This window comes from Aquarana catesbeiana, linkage group LG09 (assembly GCF_042186555.1).
Source record: "Aquarana catesbeiana isolate 2022-GZ linkage group LG09, ASM4218655v1, whole genome shotgun sequence".
Taxonomy (NCBI): domain Eukaryota; kingdom Metazoa; phylum Chordata; class Amphibia; order Anura; family Ranidae; genus Aquarana; species Aquarana catesbeiana.
Window position 1 is genome coordinate 254,157,682 of NC_133332.1, and position 18,657 is coordinate 254,176,338.

Below are 18,657 nucleotides of genomic sequence, written 5' to 3' on the forward strand. Positions count from 1 at the left end.
TAATCAGAAAGGCAGCACAGAGACCTAAGGTAACCCTGGAGGAGCTGCAGAGTTCCACAGCAGAGACTGGAGTATCTGTACATAGGATGACAATAAGCCGAACGCTCCATAGAGTTGGGCTTTATGGCAGAGTGGCCAGAAGAAAGTCATTACTTTCAGCAAAAAACAAAATGGCGCGTTTTGAGTTTGCGAAAAGGCATGTGGGAGACTCCCAAAATGTATGGAGGAAGGTGCTCTGCTCTGATGAGACAAAAATTGAACTTTTTGGCCATCAAAGAAAACGCTATGTCTGGTGCAAACCCAACACATCACGTCACCCAAAGAACACTATCCCCACCGTGAAACATGGTGGTGGCAGCATCATGCTGTGGGGATGTTTTTCAGCAGTTGGGACTGGGAAACTGGTCAGTGTTGAGGGAAAGATGGATGGTGCTAAATACAGGAATATTCTTGAGCAAAACCTGTACCACTCTGTGTGTGATTTGAGGCTAGGACAGAGGTTCAACCTTCCAGCAGGACAATGACCCCAAACACACTGCTAAAGCAACACTTGAGTGGTTTAAGGGGAAACATGTAAATGTGTTGGAATGGCCTAGTCAAAGCCCAGACCTCAATCTAATAGAAAATCTGTGGTCAGACTTAAAGATTGTTGTTCACAAGCGCAAACCATCCAACTTGAAGGAGCAGTTTTGCAAGGAGGAATGAAAAAATCCCAGTGGTAAGATGTGGCAAGCTTATACAGACTTATCCAAAGCGACTTGGAGCTATGATAGCCGCAAATGGTGGCTCTACAAAGGATTCTAATTTACAGTGACTGCACTTCCAAGTGCACTTGTAGTGCAAAGTGGATTTGCCTTTAGTAAATAAACCCCAATAGCTCCATGGGAGGGATTCCCCCATCAACATACGGCTGCAGGAAAGAAAATTGAATCCTCTATTGCTGGCTTTAGCAAAAAAGGTAACCGTATAGCTAAAAGTTTATAGACTGCTGACCATCACACCAATAATGAGCCTGCTGGACATCCTTTTTTTTAAAACCATGGCCATTCATATGGAAATGCCCCTCTTTGCAGCTATAATAACCTCCACTCTTCTGAGAGGATTGTCTGGGAGAATTTGTGCCCATTCGGCCAAGAGAACATTTCTGAGATCAGGTACTGATGTTGGATGAAAGAGTCTGGTTCACATCTGGAACTCCAACTTATTAAAAAGGTGTTCAGTAGGGTTGAGGTCAGTTCTTTGTGCAAGTCGCTGGAGTACCTCAATTTCAAACTGGTCAAAAGAAGACTGGCTCACAATCGGCATTCCAAATCACCGCAATCATGCTCAGTAGGGTGGGGGTCAGGACTAGGATTCTTCAGAACTACTTGTAGAGGAACTTGAGTGACCTGCACAAATTGGTCAAACCATGTCTTTATGGAGTTGTGTCACGGTCAAGCCTGCAGTTTTCTGTTTGTGAAATTCTTACCACCTTGTTGCAGTGGATCTGCTAAGATCTGTGACTCCATTTACATGTGCTGCTGGCTTCTGGGTTCACTTATCAGCGTCACCTGCTCCACTGTGGATTTATATTGCTTTACCTTCTATCACTTCCTGGCCCACCTCTCAGTCCACTTCCTTATATATAAACATGCTCAGTGCAGCTTGGGTTGCCCAAGCAACTTCCTAGTTCTCTGTGCTCTTGGTTTGCCTTGTATTCTGTGCCTGACTACCTGTATACCGACCCTGGCTTTGTCTACCATCCTTGCTTGCCTGTCAACCACCCTGATTTTGGCTTATTTCCTGGATTGACTTCTGCCATCTGTACTCTACACATGAGTGGTCTCCACATTGTCTGCTGAGCGTACCTGGTGGCCATGACCTGGTTTCAGTTTTCTGTAAATCCACCCCCACCATCAGGGGCCCTGGTGAGGAAGTCGACTGGGGATTAAACGCCGTGCCCTGGGGAACCCCAAGTTGGCTTTCTTTAAGGGCTCACTACCATAGAAACCTGACAAGTTGGCTTTGTGCACAGGACCACAATCATCCCGGAATGGGAAAGGGTCTTTCCAAACTGTTGCCTCTAGATTGGGAAGAGCACGATCTATCTGATCTGATCTAAAATGTCTTTTTATGCTGTAGCATAAGAGAAGTATAGTCAAAGCTTGTTTGGCTGTACTCCTGTGGATCACAGGAGTGATGTTCTACACTCCTGTGACCCGTTATTAGCTGACATCGGGCCATATGGTCGGGACCCACCCAGGAGCCTGGACTGACTACTGGCTCTGCCTCTCAGCTAGCCGCTGGGAGTCTGAGCCAGATGCTCCCACCCCCTCCACAGCCCAGCACTCCAGTGAGCATGGGGAGGCAGAGCAGAGAGCGGTGAATGACAATCGACGGCTCTCTGCTCATGAAGCACTGAGAACTGAGTGATCAACATACTTTGGGCCATATAGGGTTTCAGTGCACACCTATCAAAGCTCCTCCTATTTAAGTTTGTCGCAAAAATAAATAAATACAGTTTTAATCAATGCCATAACTTGTTAAACTGGAGTAATCCAAAACAGACAGGTATTATGTCACTCTTTCCAATATTATGTTCTAAAAAAGGATTGCATACCTGGTAATGCCTTTGCCCACTTCACCACGTGTACTAGCTGCCTCTCTCCCAGCTCATTGAGGCTGCTCAACAGCAATGCAAAACTGTCAGGCTGGTTGTTATCATGTCCAGAGCATACCACCATAGGCTCTATGGCCTCTAGCACGTTAAGGAAAATTGGTTGGCAGCTGTAGCCCTCAAGCTGTGGAATGGACATGTTTGGTGGCATCTCTCTTCCTTCACTTTGTCCTGGAGAGCCTTCCAACTCTTCCTGAGCCTTCAGATTACCCAGCTTCTTCAGTTTCCGTGCTGCAGAAATATAAATACAAAATGTGTATTTATTATAATTTTATTAGGGTTTTCAGTTGGCTATTAAAACATGTCGGATCACAAGGTCATTTCACAGTTGTGTAATAGTCTTAGTATTCTTTACTCTTTTTATTCTATAGGGATACATACATTTATTTTAAATCTGACAAAAGTTTACATAGAGCGTCCTTATTACCAAAGTACAGTACACGTTAGGGTCTCATATTGCAGGTTATTCTGGGATGATCCCCTTTTGTATTTGTCATAAAAAACAGAACAACTTTCACAAGCATGGTACCAAACTAGGAATCGTTGGGTAGAGTTGGAAAAACAAAGTGGAAGGAAAGTTGTAGTCAATGCAAGACCATTTAGCTTGTGGAATCGTACTATATTCATGGGTAACTGGGTTTTGGGTATCAGGAGTCACGTGAAATGACCCCTTACATTGCAGATATCGCATACCAATGCTGTAGCTAAGTTTGGAGTTTTGCAGCAACAGTCCTTTAGTTCTTCATTCTCTTGAGCCTCCACCTAAAGGTGTCTTGTGGATACAAGGTACTGCCCCTTAATTTTTAGTCCCCAGAATACATCAATTGAAGCTAGTTTTTCAATGCTTTACTTCAACGTGGTAGGTAGGACAGGTGAATAGGGACGTAAAATTCCCAAAATTCCAAAAGCAGCTCTTTTACTCTTAGTCACTGGGTTGGGTCTCAGCATACATATACATCGCACAGAACTTCTTCTGTTGCACATGACCCAATAAACAAAAGGTTTTTGTGTAGCTCACTTCCAGGCAGTTTTGCCTTGAGAGGACTTTGAGGTGTTAAGGTCAGAGGTCAAATTAGGGTCAGGTTTTAGAAGTTAAGGGTTATTTTTTAAGAGAAATATTAGGCATTAAGGCGTGAAGCTTAGGGTAGTGTTAAGGTAGAGTTAGTCTATTTTTTAGGTTAAGGTTGAGAGTCTATGCATGTAGGGCCATTTTCTTTTTGCTTTCTTGTTGGTGCCAAAAAACACACAACAAATACTATCAGTGCCAGGTTCTCACTACCAAACAACATTTCACATTTCTGAAAGACACTAGCACTACATTTTCATGGCATTATTAGAGAGCACCGAAATTTCAGCGTCCAAAACATATCGTCCGAAAATGGTGTCTTTTTGGCATTTTGCTGATCAAGAAAAAGGTGCCAAAAACGTACACTATTTTGCCACGGTTTTACTGTGATTTTTTTTACTGCAATTATGACCAGATTTTACTGTGCTTATTGTGTGTTTTTCATAGGTCATGCAATGAACCAGTGTGAAAACATACATAGAATTTTTAAAGGGAATGTGTTTTTTTCTTGAGCTTTTCTTGTGCTAAAGGTGTAGATAATGGCTGACAATTCATATTAATTTTAAATTCATGCTATTAAAAAGTTGAAAAAAAAAAAAAAAAAAAAAAAAAATAAATAAATAAATAAATATATATATATATATATATATATATATATATATATATATATATATATATATATATATATATATATATATATATATATATATATATATATATATATATTACACACTCTCTTTTTTTGTTTTTTTTTTTTGTTTTTAAACTTCCATTTTCGGCTGAGTGCATCCTGCATTTCTGGTTACGGGACCAAAATTTCCATTTGGTGCACCTCTAAAAATTATTCATGATCCATATGTGCTAGCATGTATACATGTGCTTGTGTGGTTTATACAAATAATTGCTGGTTAGTAGGGTACTAAACTTTTGTGTAAAAAAAAAAAAAAAAAAAAAAAAAAAAAAAAAAAAAAATAAAATTTTGGTTTTCAAAAAGGAAACAACAGTTGGGCATTGCTTAAAATAACCATGAAAACATGAAGGGCAAATAACCAGGTCTAAACTACATAAGCAGCCAAACAGTAATATATGCAACACCCTGCCCTAGGCTGGATAAACTTTAGTTTTTGGCTGTGCTGTACTCAAGTGAGCAACAATTTATTTTCTAGGTCTGGTGAGGCTTCCCTAAGCCTTGAGGTTGATTGCTACTGCCTTCCTCTGAAAGAAGCTTCCAGAAATAGAGTAGGAGGGTTAGCAACTGGGTAATAAAGATTTTTTCTGACCTCAGCCAATCGCTGGGAAGGGGTACACTGAAGGGGTGGCTGGGGAGAAGATAAATGTTTGGGAGGGCCTGTTTAGAGTCTCTCTTCTTCTGCCCCTGGGAGGCAGCCTGTGTTAGTGAAAAGCTGTTGCTGTTAGGCCTCAGCACGTGCATAGCTGAGAGCCTGAAAGAACCTAGACTTAGACATTTACTTGAGGACGCTACCTTAGGAAGCTGGGCTGGAGAAGGGCCTCTTTTACTGAAGAGTGTCGTGGGGAGGCTGGTTGTGGCTGGACATTGTGAGTAGGACCTTTTTTTTGCCTAAAGCTAAAGTGTGCCTGTGCTTTTGAGGGCTAAATCCCAGGGGTTACTACAAAGACTGACTGTTCTAACAGGGTCTCAGACAAGCTGGCTGTCCACTCTACCTTTGAACAATACTTAAGGCTGCTACTGAAGGACTTTGCCTGAGAGTCTGTCCTCTAATGCTTGCGTGTGTTTTGAAACACCCTCATCCCTCCTTCCTGCCTATGTTCAAGATCTACAATACAACACAAAAACGTCAACTAGACTAAGCTTTGGGGGGGGGGGGGTGAACACTACATATATGCATATTTAGAAAGACATATACGACTACATCTCCAGGGTCTTAATGTGTTGCAATCAATTACAGTTAAGAACACATGTCCTTGATCAAGTAGGAGCTTCGGAAGTTTGTCAACATTAACGATCTAAGCAGTGTACTGTATTAAGCTGGAGCAAGCTAAACCACTTTTCTATATGCCACAATCTTCTTCTCCCATGATGTTTATTGAAAAGGTTTTAAGCAAACAAAGAGGTACAAAATAGTACGAGTATATATTAAACAATGGTGTTACAGTGGAACTTATCAAAATCAACACATTCTAGTTGTACTAGAACTATACCATATCACAATTCTTGTCAAAAACCATCTTCGCCCAAGGAGGCTAGGTAAAGACCTAAAAAAAACCGCACTGGACGGAGTGCAACAGTCAAGCTCTATACACTATAGGCATAGTCACTTAAGTATCAACATATACTGTATGGCAATTCAGAAGCATTATTCATATCTGGTCCCGAAGCAGGAAAGGAGTGGAAGGAGAAAAAAAAAGAGGGGAGGGGGTAGGGTTTGTGGAAGAGAGAAGACCTGCAAAGTAAATTCTGCATGGATCGACCAAATTTGCCTGTTAATCCAAAGAACACCATATTTTTAAGCATGGGCCAGGTTAAAGGCAACCTTGAAGCCCATTAAGCATACAGAAAAAAAAAAGTCCAGATCAAAATTGGAAATTATAGAAGAGGTTAAATGAAAGAAAAGGATAAGAAAGCGAAGAAGGATTTACCACCGATCCCTACACGGGGACTGATGGTATCTGATCCAGGGATTCCAGACCTTTTCAAAGTGATGTTGTTGGTCACAAAGGATACTAGCCAATTTTTCATTGATCATGATCTAGGAGATTGTTTTTCACTTATGCTAGGTTCATCACAGGAGTTTTGCATGCTCTAGCTATCTTAGCTGCCAGAAAGATAAAGAAGGTGAGACTCCTAAGATTTGTAGGTAACTCACTCGATAGATCAGAAAATAATGTGGTCTTAACATTTTTAGGAATATTCAATCCAGTCATTGAATTTACCAGGTTGAATATTCTTGTCCAGTAACGTTTTACTTTTGGGCATGTCCACCAAATGTGGAGCATGCTTCCATCCTGGCTGCAACCCCTGAAACAGAGAGGTGATACATCCGAGTGGATTTTTGCCAACCGAGTGGGTACAAGGTACCATCGTGACAATACCTTGTAATTCACCTCCACCAGGGAAGTATTTTAAATTCCCTTGTGCATCATGGTCAACCACTGAAACCAGACATCCTCATCTATAGTTCCCCTAGATCTGCCTTCCAAGCTAGTTTGTAAGCGTTTAGAACACTGATCCGCAAACAGAGTGTACAACTCCTGATATACTACTGCGCGCCACTTAAATTGATTGCAAAGTCTTGTTGTTTGTTATTTTTAACTGACAAAAAAAATGTCATGCTTGCTCTGTGTAGTGGTTTTTCACAGAACAGCACAGATCATCTTCTCTGGTCCCTCTTTGGTGCTCATGTCCCTTCCCTCCTGTTGAGTGCCCCCACAGCAAGCGGCTTGCTATAGGGGCACCGGAGCACCGGCCACAGCTCTGTATGTCAGACATAGAGCCATGGCCCTGTCCCCCTTTCTCTCCTCATTGGCTCACTGGCTTTGACAGCAATGGCAACTCACTGCTGTCCCAGCCAATGAGAAGGGGAGTCCTGGGCAGCCAGACACTCCTGCAACATCGCTGGATCTAGAGGGACCTCAGGTAAGAGGGGGGGCTGCTGCACACAGAAGGCTTTTTATCTTAATGCATAGAATACATTAAGATAAAAAAAAAACAACTTCTGCCTTTTACAATCACTTTAAACATTTGTGGTGTTGTCCCTTGCGCTATATTGAGTATACGGAATACGTCAATGCCAGAATAAAATGAAATAACTCAGTGTTGTAAAATAATAGAAAATTGTGTAAATAGTGATGACGTCTCTGTGGACTGCAGCAAAATCAAAAGTGTTCACACACACTCAACGTAATGATAATAATAGTGATTTTGCGCTTCAAATCTATCACATAAAAGCATAAATAACATAGATGTGTACTTATGCATGCAGCTATATTGACTATAAAAATCGGTGTGCTCAGTGAATATGTACCAACAGTGCAAACATAAATAATCCAAAGTGCTGACACAGATAATTCAAAGTGCTGATGTGCATAAATAAATCAAAAGTTCATAATGGTGTGTTCCATCCACTGGGATCAGATATGGGGGGGAGTGATGGTAATATCCCTAAAGTGGAGGGATCCGGTGAAACCGGGCTCTCTAGACTCTCACCTTAAGTAAGGTAAACTAAGGCATCAAGCAGGTTCTTTGGTGGATGCTGTATGATGTCGTTTATCAGTGGTTCAGGTGGGACTTCTCTTATGGCTAGATGGTCCTCCCGGTATATAGATACCTATCAAAAAATAAAGGAGGGATTGCCCAGCTGGGCTCCACCGGTCCGGTGGGATAGGGAGAGAAAGAGCCCTCCAATAGTGTAGTATAGTTATATAAAATGGAGTTTATTAAATTAATAAGGTGGTCTCTTACATTAGGGTAAATAAAAACAGCATAAACAGCAAAGGATCGACAAGAGCGGCGTCTGAGGCGCCTCCTTACTGACTTCCGGTTACGTCTGCTCTCTGCCACGCCCTACGCGTTACGTCACTGCTCGTGACTTCATCTGGGGAACCGGATTGGCCCGAGAGGGATGTCATTTATATTGTGGTACCGGAAGTGCCATAGCGGCCATTTTTGTTGTGGTTAAGTGTATTTGTGTTGTCGCGTATGTATGGACAATTTAGGAAAATTAATGTTAGAAAAATTTAGGAAAATTAGGGACTACAAGAAAATGGCCGATATCTAACATTAATTTTCCTAAATTGTCCATACAGTAATGGAACAGTATTGTATTTTATTTACATCTCCCCCTTATTAAACAAGATCGATCCATATTACACCTTAAAAAGCGTAAGCATTGTTATAGCTCGCACACACCAGCGCCCCACATTCAGCTTGATCCTCTTAAATATGGCCGCTGTTCCGCACAAATTGCCACCTGCAAGATGGCCGCGACAACACAAATACACTTAACCACAACCACAAAAAAAAAAGTCTGTGTAGTAATATCGACACAGCGTCTGTAAACAATTTGGCGGAGTCTAAAGGTCTCTGACGGGGGCATTTGTAAGGTCTCCAGAAAATAAGAGGGTTTTTATGCCACTATCTTCTGACAAATACTATTAATTCTGGCATAATAAAAAAAAAATATTTAAAATCTGAGGAAGAAAAGTGGAAAATTCTTGTGAAGATTTAGTAATTATGCTGGCTGTTGCACCCAACTGACAGTATGGAAAAAGAAGGGCTCAGACTATTAGCAAACCCATGATTTGGCCAAGATTGCTGTAAAGTACATCTTAACCCAACATTTTTAAATAACATAATAAAAAAACATGCCTTCCTTCCACTAATTCCAGGGAAGGATTTTTTTTTTTTGTTTTCATTCAAATTGCAATTTTTCTGCTTGACAAGCCTGCCAGTAGTAGACTGTTCTTATGTTTCCTGTCCCGGGGTGAAGCTCCCTAAGCAGGTGCAGCATTGTTACCCTAGGATATGGACTCCATGTGCTTGATAAACCACGTATTAGAGCTCACAAGCTATATGTGTACTACTGCATACAATTACAGCCTTCACACCCCAAGAATTTATGGGATATCCACGTTCTTTAAAAGTCAGTACGTATATGGCGCAGGTGCATTTACAGCCAAAAGCAGCAAGTACAACATGCAGGGTATTTCATAGGTGAACAAAGTAATTTTTTTCAGATATTCTGAAAATAAATGTGCAATCCCCCTGCTAGGGATATATCTATATTTAGATTGTAGGAGGGTCCAATTAATCATTTATAAGATTACCTATTTATACTATGGCTATAGGTTTTAAGACACCCTACCAAGACATCTATATGAGCTTGGTGGACATCCCACTCTGAATCCATGGGCATTAGTATAATGTTGCACCTCACCCCCTTTGCAACTATAATACCCTGTACACATGGTCGGACATTGTTTGGACATTCCGAAAACAAAATCCATGGATTTTTTGTTGGCTCAAACTTGTCTTGTCATATACATGGTCGCACAAAGTTGTAGGAAAATCCGATAGTTCTGAATGCGGTGGCATAAAACACGTACGTCGGGACTATAAACTGGGCAGTAGCCAATAGCTTTCGTCTCTTAATTTATTCTGAGCATGCGTGGCACTTTGTGCGTCGGATTTGTGTACACACGATTGTAATTTAACCGATCGGATTTTGTTGTCGGAAAATTTTATAGCCTGCTCTCAAACTTTGTGTGACAGAAAAAGTCCGATGGAGCCCACACACGATCGGAATTTCCGACAACACAATCCGATTGCACTTTTTCCGTCGGAAAGTCGGACCGTGCATACAGGGCATAACAGCCTCCACTCTTCTGGGAAGGCTTTCCATAAGTTTGTGAAAGGTGTTTATGAAAATGTGTGTCCATTTGAGTTAATAATCATCCCAAAGATGTTAGGGTTGAGGTCATGTATTGACGTTGGATGAGAAGACCTGACCTGAAAGGTGTTTAGTGGGGTTGAGTTCCGGTATTGATGTTGGATGAGAAGACCTGATCTGAAAGGTGTTTAGTGGGCTTGAGGTCAGGTATTGATGTCGGATGAGAAGACCTTGCTCGCAATCAGAGTTCAAATTCTTCCCAAAGGTGTTAAGTAGGGTTGAGGTTAGGGCTCTCTGTAGGACACTCAAGTTCTTCCACACCAAACTGGTCAAACCATGTCTTTATGGAGCTGGCTTTGTACACAGGGGCACAGTCATGGTGAAAAAGAAAAGGGTCTTCCCAAAACTGTTACCACAAGGTTGGATGAGCACAATAGTCTAAAATGTCTTTGTATACTATAGTATTAACAGTACCCTTCACTGGAAGCACCTGAACTCAATCATTTGAATAGGGGGTCCATATACCTCTGGCCATAAAGGTAGGTGGGATAACCAATATTGGCAATATTCTATATCCTTTAGAATGCTAGGCTTTCCTCAAGATTTTGGAAGGTGTGCTTGAGAGTTTGTGCACTGTTGAGGTCAGGTAATGATGTTGGAGAAGGCCTAGCTCACAATTGGCATTACAATTCATGCCTTGGGTTTTCATTAGGGTGTAGTTCAGAACTCAGGACTGGCTAGAGGCAAGGGCTAGAGTTCTAAAATGTATACTATAGCATTGTTTCTCAACTCCAGTCCTCAAGGCACCCCAACAGGTCATGTTTTCAGGATTTCCCTCAGATGAACAGCTGTGGTAATTACTAAGGCAGTGAAACTGATCAAGTCACCTGTGCAAAATAATGGGAGGCCTGAAAACATGACCTGTTGGGACGCCTTGAGGATTGGAGTTGAGAAACACTATACTATAGTATTAACAGTACCCTTCATTGGAAGCACCTGAACTCAATCATTTGGAGGAGTGTCCATATACCTCTGGCCATAAAGGTAGGTGGGATTATCATGTAACCACATACCATTACTGGCTATATTCTGTATCTTTCAGAAAACTGAATCTGTTACCTAAAATTATTTCGGGTTTTGCATGTATTTGTGACTTCAGACTTCAATTTGATTTTTTTTTTTTTTTTTTCTCCTAAATCTCTCTTCTTTCCCCTCTCTCAGAAATCAGAGATAATGATAGACTCTCCAAAATCCAGCCAGCCTTCTAAAAGGTTAATACAAAATTATTCAGCAGATTGCAGCTCACACCTCCTCAGGCTTACTATTCAAGATATTTCACAGCCCGGGAAAAAAAAAAACATCTGTTAGCCCGTGGTTGATTCACGTAAGTGGAATTGATCTAAATGTGACTTTTTTTTCTTTTTTTTCTTTTTTTTTTTTCTCCTCTCTGCAAATCTTGTTTTGCAAGTCTAAAGACTTTTTCACTCATGGTGATAACAGCAAACAGGACAGCAATAAAACCAGACAGGGGTTTCTAATCTTTCTCCACTGTATCCAAAATTTATATATAAAAAAAAAAATTGTCTTTTAAGCTACACTCTAAAAAGGCGATGGGTCACTTCATCATTAGAGGATGTGCACCCATGTGTAGAACTAGTTACTTTTTTAAAAGTTGCTGTTCCATCAGTAATACAACCTAGGAAGTTTTTGTGCAGGTCTTAGTTACACTTTAATCCCTTGCCATCCATAAGCCATAAAACAGCCTGGACTTCAAGTGGTAAAAAGGTGGCAAATGCCATCAGGATGGACAGAGGGAAGAGCCCAGGTGAAACCCCTTCCCTGATCTCCTTTGCACCTAAAAAACCCAGAAGTGATGATAATTTGCTCCACTGATGAAGTCCTGCCCCTTGGGAAAGTAACGCCTAAGTTGGGTCATGTTTGTGACATCATTGCATTGAGGCGAAGCTGCTGTCCCGGGTCAGATGTGAGCCACAAGGGACTGAGTGGCATAAGACCAGTTACTGGTGATTGCTGTATTAACCACTTGTATGACGTAATTAACCTCCTGTATGATTTAATTGGCCTAATATTGATGGGGCACTATTCCTCCCACTGATACCAATGATAGGGCACTATTCCTCCCACTGACGGCCAATGATGGGGCACTAGTCATTCCACTGCTACCATTGATGGGGCACTATTCCTATTGACACCAATGATGAGGCACTATTCCTTCCACTGATGCTAATAATGGGGCACTATTCCTCCCACTGATGCCCAATTATGGGGCATTATTCCTCCCACTGAAGGCAGGATAATTTCTACTCCCAACGGCCACAGTCCGGCCCCCGTAAAGTCTGGAGGACAGTAAACTAACCCTTTGTTTGGAGCCCCCTGGGTTAGATGATGCTGGATGTCCTCCTGCCAGGAAATGGTTGGGCTCTGACTTTGCTGCAGCTGTGAAATCAGAGTAAGCATTTTCTTTACAGGAGACAAATTTGTACAACTGTGCAAGACTGAAGGGAAGGGGGGAGTTCTGCTTTAACATCACCGAGTATTTCCAGGTAGACCTCTTGCCCTCTTATTAGAAGTGGAGAGAATGCAGCTCCGGAAAACCGAGTCCTTTTATTTCACGCCATCCAGCTGCACATCTCACGTTACCAAAGAGACATAAATATTGATGTTTCTTCATCTAAAACTGGTCTTTCCTTGCCAGTGGCCCTCCCGCTCTTCTCTGAACATTCTATAGAAGTAATTAGTTTGTTCCATGAAGACAGGGCACAGTGCTGGCACTCCGTACGACTTTCTTACCATTTCCAATCACTAAGGGCTGGTTTGCACTTGATTCAAAATGTGGCACTGGGCATGCTTTTTTTAAAGTCCTCTGAATGCCAATCCAAAGCTCCTGTCAGTAAATAAAATGGTTACCTTACAGTCCTGTTCACATATTGCATTTGGTTTTGCTTTGAAAGCGATACCCCATGTCACTTCCTTGGCGCTTTGAAAGCATCTCCAAAGCTTCCATAGAAGTCTAGGACAACGCTCGCTGACAGCACCTGCAGCATTTGAGAGGCTTTTATTCAGAGTTGGCTTTGCTTTGTTTTGGAAGTATTGGAGGTATGAGATATCCCAGAATGCACTGGGAAACCAACAAGTGAACCAGAAAGTTGTCATCAGTAGTCCCATCTGGTTCATGTGTATATATTCTGGGAGTGTCTGGTGCAGACGTTACATCAGGTGTGGAGCAGCAGGAAGGTGAACGGAGTCTGGACTGGAGCGGAGCCACTAGCAGATGGCACACATAGTGTGCAACATGGGAGCTATTGAGCAGGGGCTGGAGAGAGAGAGCGGACTGAGCGGCAGAGGATCAGCAGAGCTGGGGGACCAGAACAGGAGAAACTAGCAGATGTCAAACATGGTGTTCAGCATGGGAGCAATATAGCAGGAGGTGAACAGGGACCAGAGACAGAGAGAAAAACCACAAACTAGAGGCTCAGCAGAGCTGGGGGTTACTACTGAGCAAGGGATCATCAGAGCTTGGGGGGTTACTACTGAGCGGGGGACCAGCAGAGCTTGGGGGGTTACTACTGAGCAAGGGACCAGCAGAGCTGGGGGTTACTACTGAGCGGGGGACCAGCAGAGCTTGGGGGTTACTACTGAGCGGGGGACCAGCAGAGCTTGGGGGTTACTACTGAGCGGGGGACCAGGAGAACTTGGCTACTGAGTGGGGGACCAGCAGAGCTTGGGGGTTACTACTGAGTGGGGCATCAGCAGTGCTGAGGGTACTAATATACTGGGGAACTGCTGAACGAGGGGTATCAATAAGCTGAGGATTTGCTGAATGGAGGCACTAATGAGTTGGGGATCTGCTGAGTGGGGGCACTACTGGGCTCCTTTAAATACAAATAGAAAATCAACACACATCGGACATTTGCCAAAAAGCTTGTTGAAGTGGTAGGCGCTTTTAATGTGTGTTAACGGCTTACAGACTGCCTGCTGCAGACTTACTGCCCTGGATCATGCACCTGTGTGGGGGGGGGCAACGCTCCCACCCCCCCCCAAACCACCCCACCCCCATCTGTGCTATAATTCGCTACAGCACAAGCCGGTACCGGCCAATGATTTATGACTGGAACCCGCTGAGCTCTCTGTTGGTAAGTAAGGAAGTAAAAACTGGCACATTGCTCAGTAAAAATAGCACACATTATAAGTCACACCATTAACCCCTTGATTGCCCCCTAATGTTGACCCCTTCGCAGCCAGTGTCATTAGTACAGTGACAGTGTATATTATTAGCACTGATCACTGTGTTGGTGTCACTGGTGATGTAAGTATCAGTCAGTTCCCCCCTAGCATCAGTTGGTTTCAGATTGCCCGTTGCACTATCATAGTCCCACTATAAGTTGCCGATCACTACCATTACTAGTAAAAAAAACAAAATGACCTAAATAAAAATTCTGGTATATATATCATAGTTTGTAGGCGCTATAACTTTTATGCAGTCATAGTAACATAGTTGGTAAAGTTGAATAAAGACAACAGTCCATCCAGGTCAACCTGTGTGTGTAGAAAAGTAATTTCCCATATCCCCTTAAATTGTTTACATTAAGATGCACGTCCAAGAGTCTTTTAAAACCATCCATACTTTCTGCCGACACCACCGATTGTGGTAGAGAGTTCCACACAGTGGCGTATCTAAGGTATGGCAGCCATGGCAAGTGTCATGGGGGGGAAGGGGCGGCAAAAAAGCCGCCCTCCGCATGAAAAATAAACCCTACCCATCCTCCCAGACTAATATAGCCCTCTGCACCGCGGCCAGCCTGCTGGATCGCGGCACCGGTGTTCTATCAGATAGCCGGATGTTGGGCTCGGCTTAGGCTGAGGGAGGCTCTGTCAGCAGGGAGGGGCAGGGCAGGGAGCTCCACTGACGCTCTGACCCTGCCCCGCCCCGCCCTATGTACTCTGTATGTGCCTTGGAGCGCTGAGATCGCCTCTCCTGGACCACAAATATTCCCGCCCCCTACCAGAAAAGCCTCGCCCCTACTACTGAAAGCCCCGCCCCTACCGCAGAAAGTTCCTTCTCTGGACCTCTGAGAGTGGGAGGTGAGCCCAGCTGGCCAGGTAGGTCTTTCTACCTTTTAGACTCAGTTACTAAACCCTCCCTGACAAATTTTTTTTACACTCCCTCTATAGCTGTGCATTGCTGAGAGTTTAAATGTTAAAACTGGCTACTTGGTCATCTCCTGTAGTATGTCACATTGGCAGTCTCTGGTCATCTCCTGTAGTATGTCACATTCACAGTCTCTGGTCATCTCCTGTAGTATGTCACATTCACAGTCTCTGGTCATCTCCTGTAGTATGTCACATTCACAGTCTCTGGTCATCTCCTGTAGTATGTCACATTCACAGTCTCTGGTCATCTCCTGTAGTATGTCACATTCACAGTCTCTGGTCATCTCCTGTAGTATGTCACATTCACAGTCTCTGGTCATCTCCTGTAGTATGTCACATTCACAGTCTGGTCATCTCCTGTAGTCGCATCTACAGTCTATTTAAAAGTAATACCTGCTGTTGCAAAAAATCACTTTATTACACTTTTGAGCACTACTATATATGATTGGCTGCTTCTGCTTGGCACACACACACAATAAAATAGTGCTCAATATGGATTAAATAAATAGATATCATAAAGTGTAATAAAGTGATTTGTGCAACAAGCTCCTTAAACAGTCCACATTCAGTGAAAGTTCATGGAGTGCAAGCTTTGCAGTACATGAACTTTCACTGAATGTAGAATGTTTAATGACCAGGGGTGAACTGACCCATCGGGCAGTTTATGTAGTGCCAATCCACAATTTGTTAATTGAAAGATTAAAGAGCTTGACTTGTAGTTTTGTTAGCTGTTTTTTTTTTTTTTTTTTTTGTATTGATAGGGGCGCAGTTTCAGTGCTAGCCATAGGTGCCATTTTCACTCGATACGCCTCTGGTTCCACATCCTTATCGCCCTGACCGTGAAAAACCCCCTATGCAGCTTAAAGTGGATGTAAACCCTCACCTATACCCAGTGAAGTGAACAGCCTCAGATGATACACAGAGATGAAACAAATTTCCCTACATAAGTTTTACAACGTTCGAGAGGTGAGATGCACTGAACGATCCAATATTGCCAGCAATCTAGTCCTTCCCACGGAACAATATGTAGAAATGAACGACGAGGATTGCTGCACAAGAAAATGTATCTCCAAAGAGTAAGTTACATCAGTTCAAGAGTATCAAACAAGCACCAGATGCAGCTGGCTGTGACGTTTCGGGCTTCAATGGATAACGCCTTTTCTCACAATACTATAACTGCAAATGGTCACATACATCACGTTGTGTGTGTGTGTATGTATGTATGTGTGTGTGTATATATATATATATATATATATATATATATATATATATATATATATATATATATATATATATATATATATATACACACAAATACAAAAATCATTGATTACCACATTTAACTAAGCTGGAATCAATTAGTCCACATCTAACAACATGTTCTCAACTATTCAATTATTTCAAGTGTTTGGAGCGACTTATCGGTCACAGGTGTACTTGATTCCTCACTAAGCGAAAACGGAGAATTTATAAAAAAAAAATTTTTCAACACATCTACTGGAAAGAAAGAAGAGATCCATCATCCAATAACATTGTTCATCACTATAATGTAAACTTATTCATACTAGATAGAACATTCTTTACGTTATCTGATATAAAAAAAAAAAAAAAAAACATCTGTGTATACTTCTAATTTCTAAAGAAACAGATACAGGTCAAAATCAGTATTTAACCCTTTTAGGCTGCAAAGTGTCCAAACGGTTAATCCAATGAACCTCACGTTTTTTCAAAGCTAATTTCCCTATTCCCCCCCCCCCCCGTCTGTTTATGGGTACTCCGTCAATGACCATATACCTTAATTGAGACGCTGTATGCTTTTTTTTTCTACAAAGTGTCTAGATACAGTGGAACCTTGGTTTGCAAGGAATGCGGTTAAGGAGCGTTTCGCAAAACGAGCACTGTATTTCTAAAAATCCTAACTCGGTTTGCCAGTGTTGTCTCATCTCGTAAAATGAGCAGGATTCAGTGCCGTACCTCTTTTGGCCTGAGGTGGGGGGCGCCGGAGCCGAAAGTCGCCAATTGCGTTCGGAAATGCACGGAATGGCCCGAGGACTGTTCTGCTGACTTCAGCAAACCGCGGAAAGGCTTGTGAACGGAGTCTTTCCGAGGTTTGCCGAGGTCCGCCCAAGTGTCCCCCTGGCCTTTTTGGCCGTTTCTGAGGCTCTACGGCGCCCCCCCCGCCTCTGGCCGCATTCAGTATTGCATCCCATTGAAGTCAATGCAGAACAAATTATTTTCGTTTCCATTGACTTCAATGGGAAAACTCCCTTTGATATGCAAGTACTTTGGATTACAAGCATACTCCTGGAACGGATTATGCTCGTAATCAGAGGTTCCACTGTAATGGTAAGTCTTCTAATTTGTCCCGAACCGAATATTTGTGTCTTGCAATCCTGTCCTTTTACTTTTTGAGTTGTTTCTCCTACGTAAACCAGTCCACGTGGACATTTAATAATGTATATAACGTAGGAAGATTGACACGTAAAATGATCTTTTAATATTAATATTCTATCCTTTGTGCGGATGACAAACTTTTTCCCTTTTATCATACTATTACACTGAGTACAAGAAAGGCACGGGAAAGAACCATAATTGGGGGGAGGGGGGAGACACCCAGAAACGTCATGCGGGGGATGGGGGTACTATATTGATCTGATTTAACCAATCTGTCACGTAACGTTCCTCCTCTATTATACGAGGGTAGTGGAGGATAATAGAATTCAGGAACAGTAAGATAATTTTTATTTAGTATAGACCAATGTTTTCTAATTACATTATTGATCTGGTTTGAAAATTGGTGAAACTGTGAGATGAAAGGCAGCCTGACAGCTACATCCTTCTTTCTATCATGATGTAAGTTGATACGTTCTTGATGAACCATATCGCTTGGGTATCCTCGCTGGCATGATCTGTCTTCCAACCCATTCAGCTGTTCTCTCGTGTCTGTTTTATTTACAATTCTAGACACCCATTTCAATTGGCTTCTGGGTATAGACTTAAATACCCCGGGTGGGTGGAAACTAAAATAGTGTAACAATTGATTCCGATCCGTGGGTTTATGATACAAGTCGCTCACAATGTGATCGTCTTGTATAGATAACTATGTGTCTAAAAAAAAAGGAATTGTCGTGCCAGAAGTAGACATGTTAAATTTTAAACCAGGGATTAAGTTATTCAGATAAAAGTCAAACAATAGTGTAGCGCTTACCCCCGAAGGAGCAGCTGATTTAAATTGGGTCTTTGCCGTCACCCCCCTTACCTGTATTTCCACCAGACACGGGTCTGTATTAGGACTTACGCCCACCAATGCATGCACCAGTCACTTAGTTCTGTTTCCAATGCTTTATTGCAAAACTTTTAAAGAAGTAGCAGTAAAGAGGTAGAAGAGGAGTTGC

General features: G+C 42.3%; 1 protein-coding gene across 1 annotated transcript in view; it reads right to left on the reverse strand.

The window, feature by feature from the left end:
• The window catches only part of AR (androgen receptor), a 354,006-nt gene that overhangs the window by 37,091 nt on the left and 298,258 nt on the right, over positions 1-18,657 (reverse strand). The window contains exon 4 of the mRNA XM_073600215.1: positions 2,600-2,887. Coding sequence (XP_073456316.1) covers positions 2,600-2,887 — 288 coding nt within the window. The remainder of the gene's footprint in view (positions 1-2,599; positions 2,888-18,657) is intronic.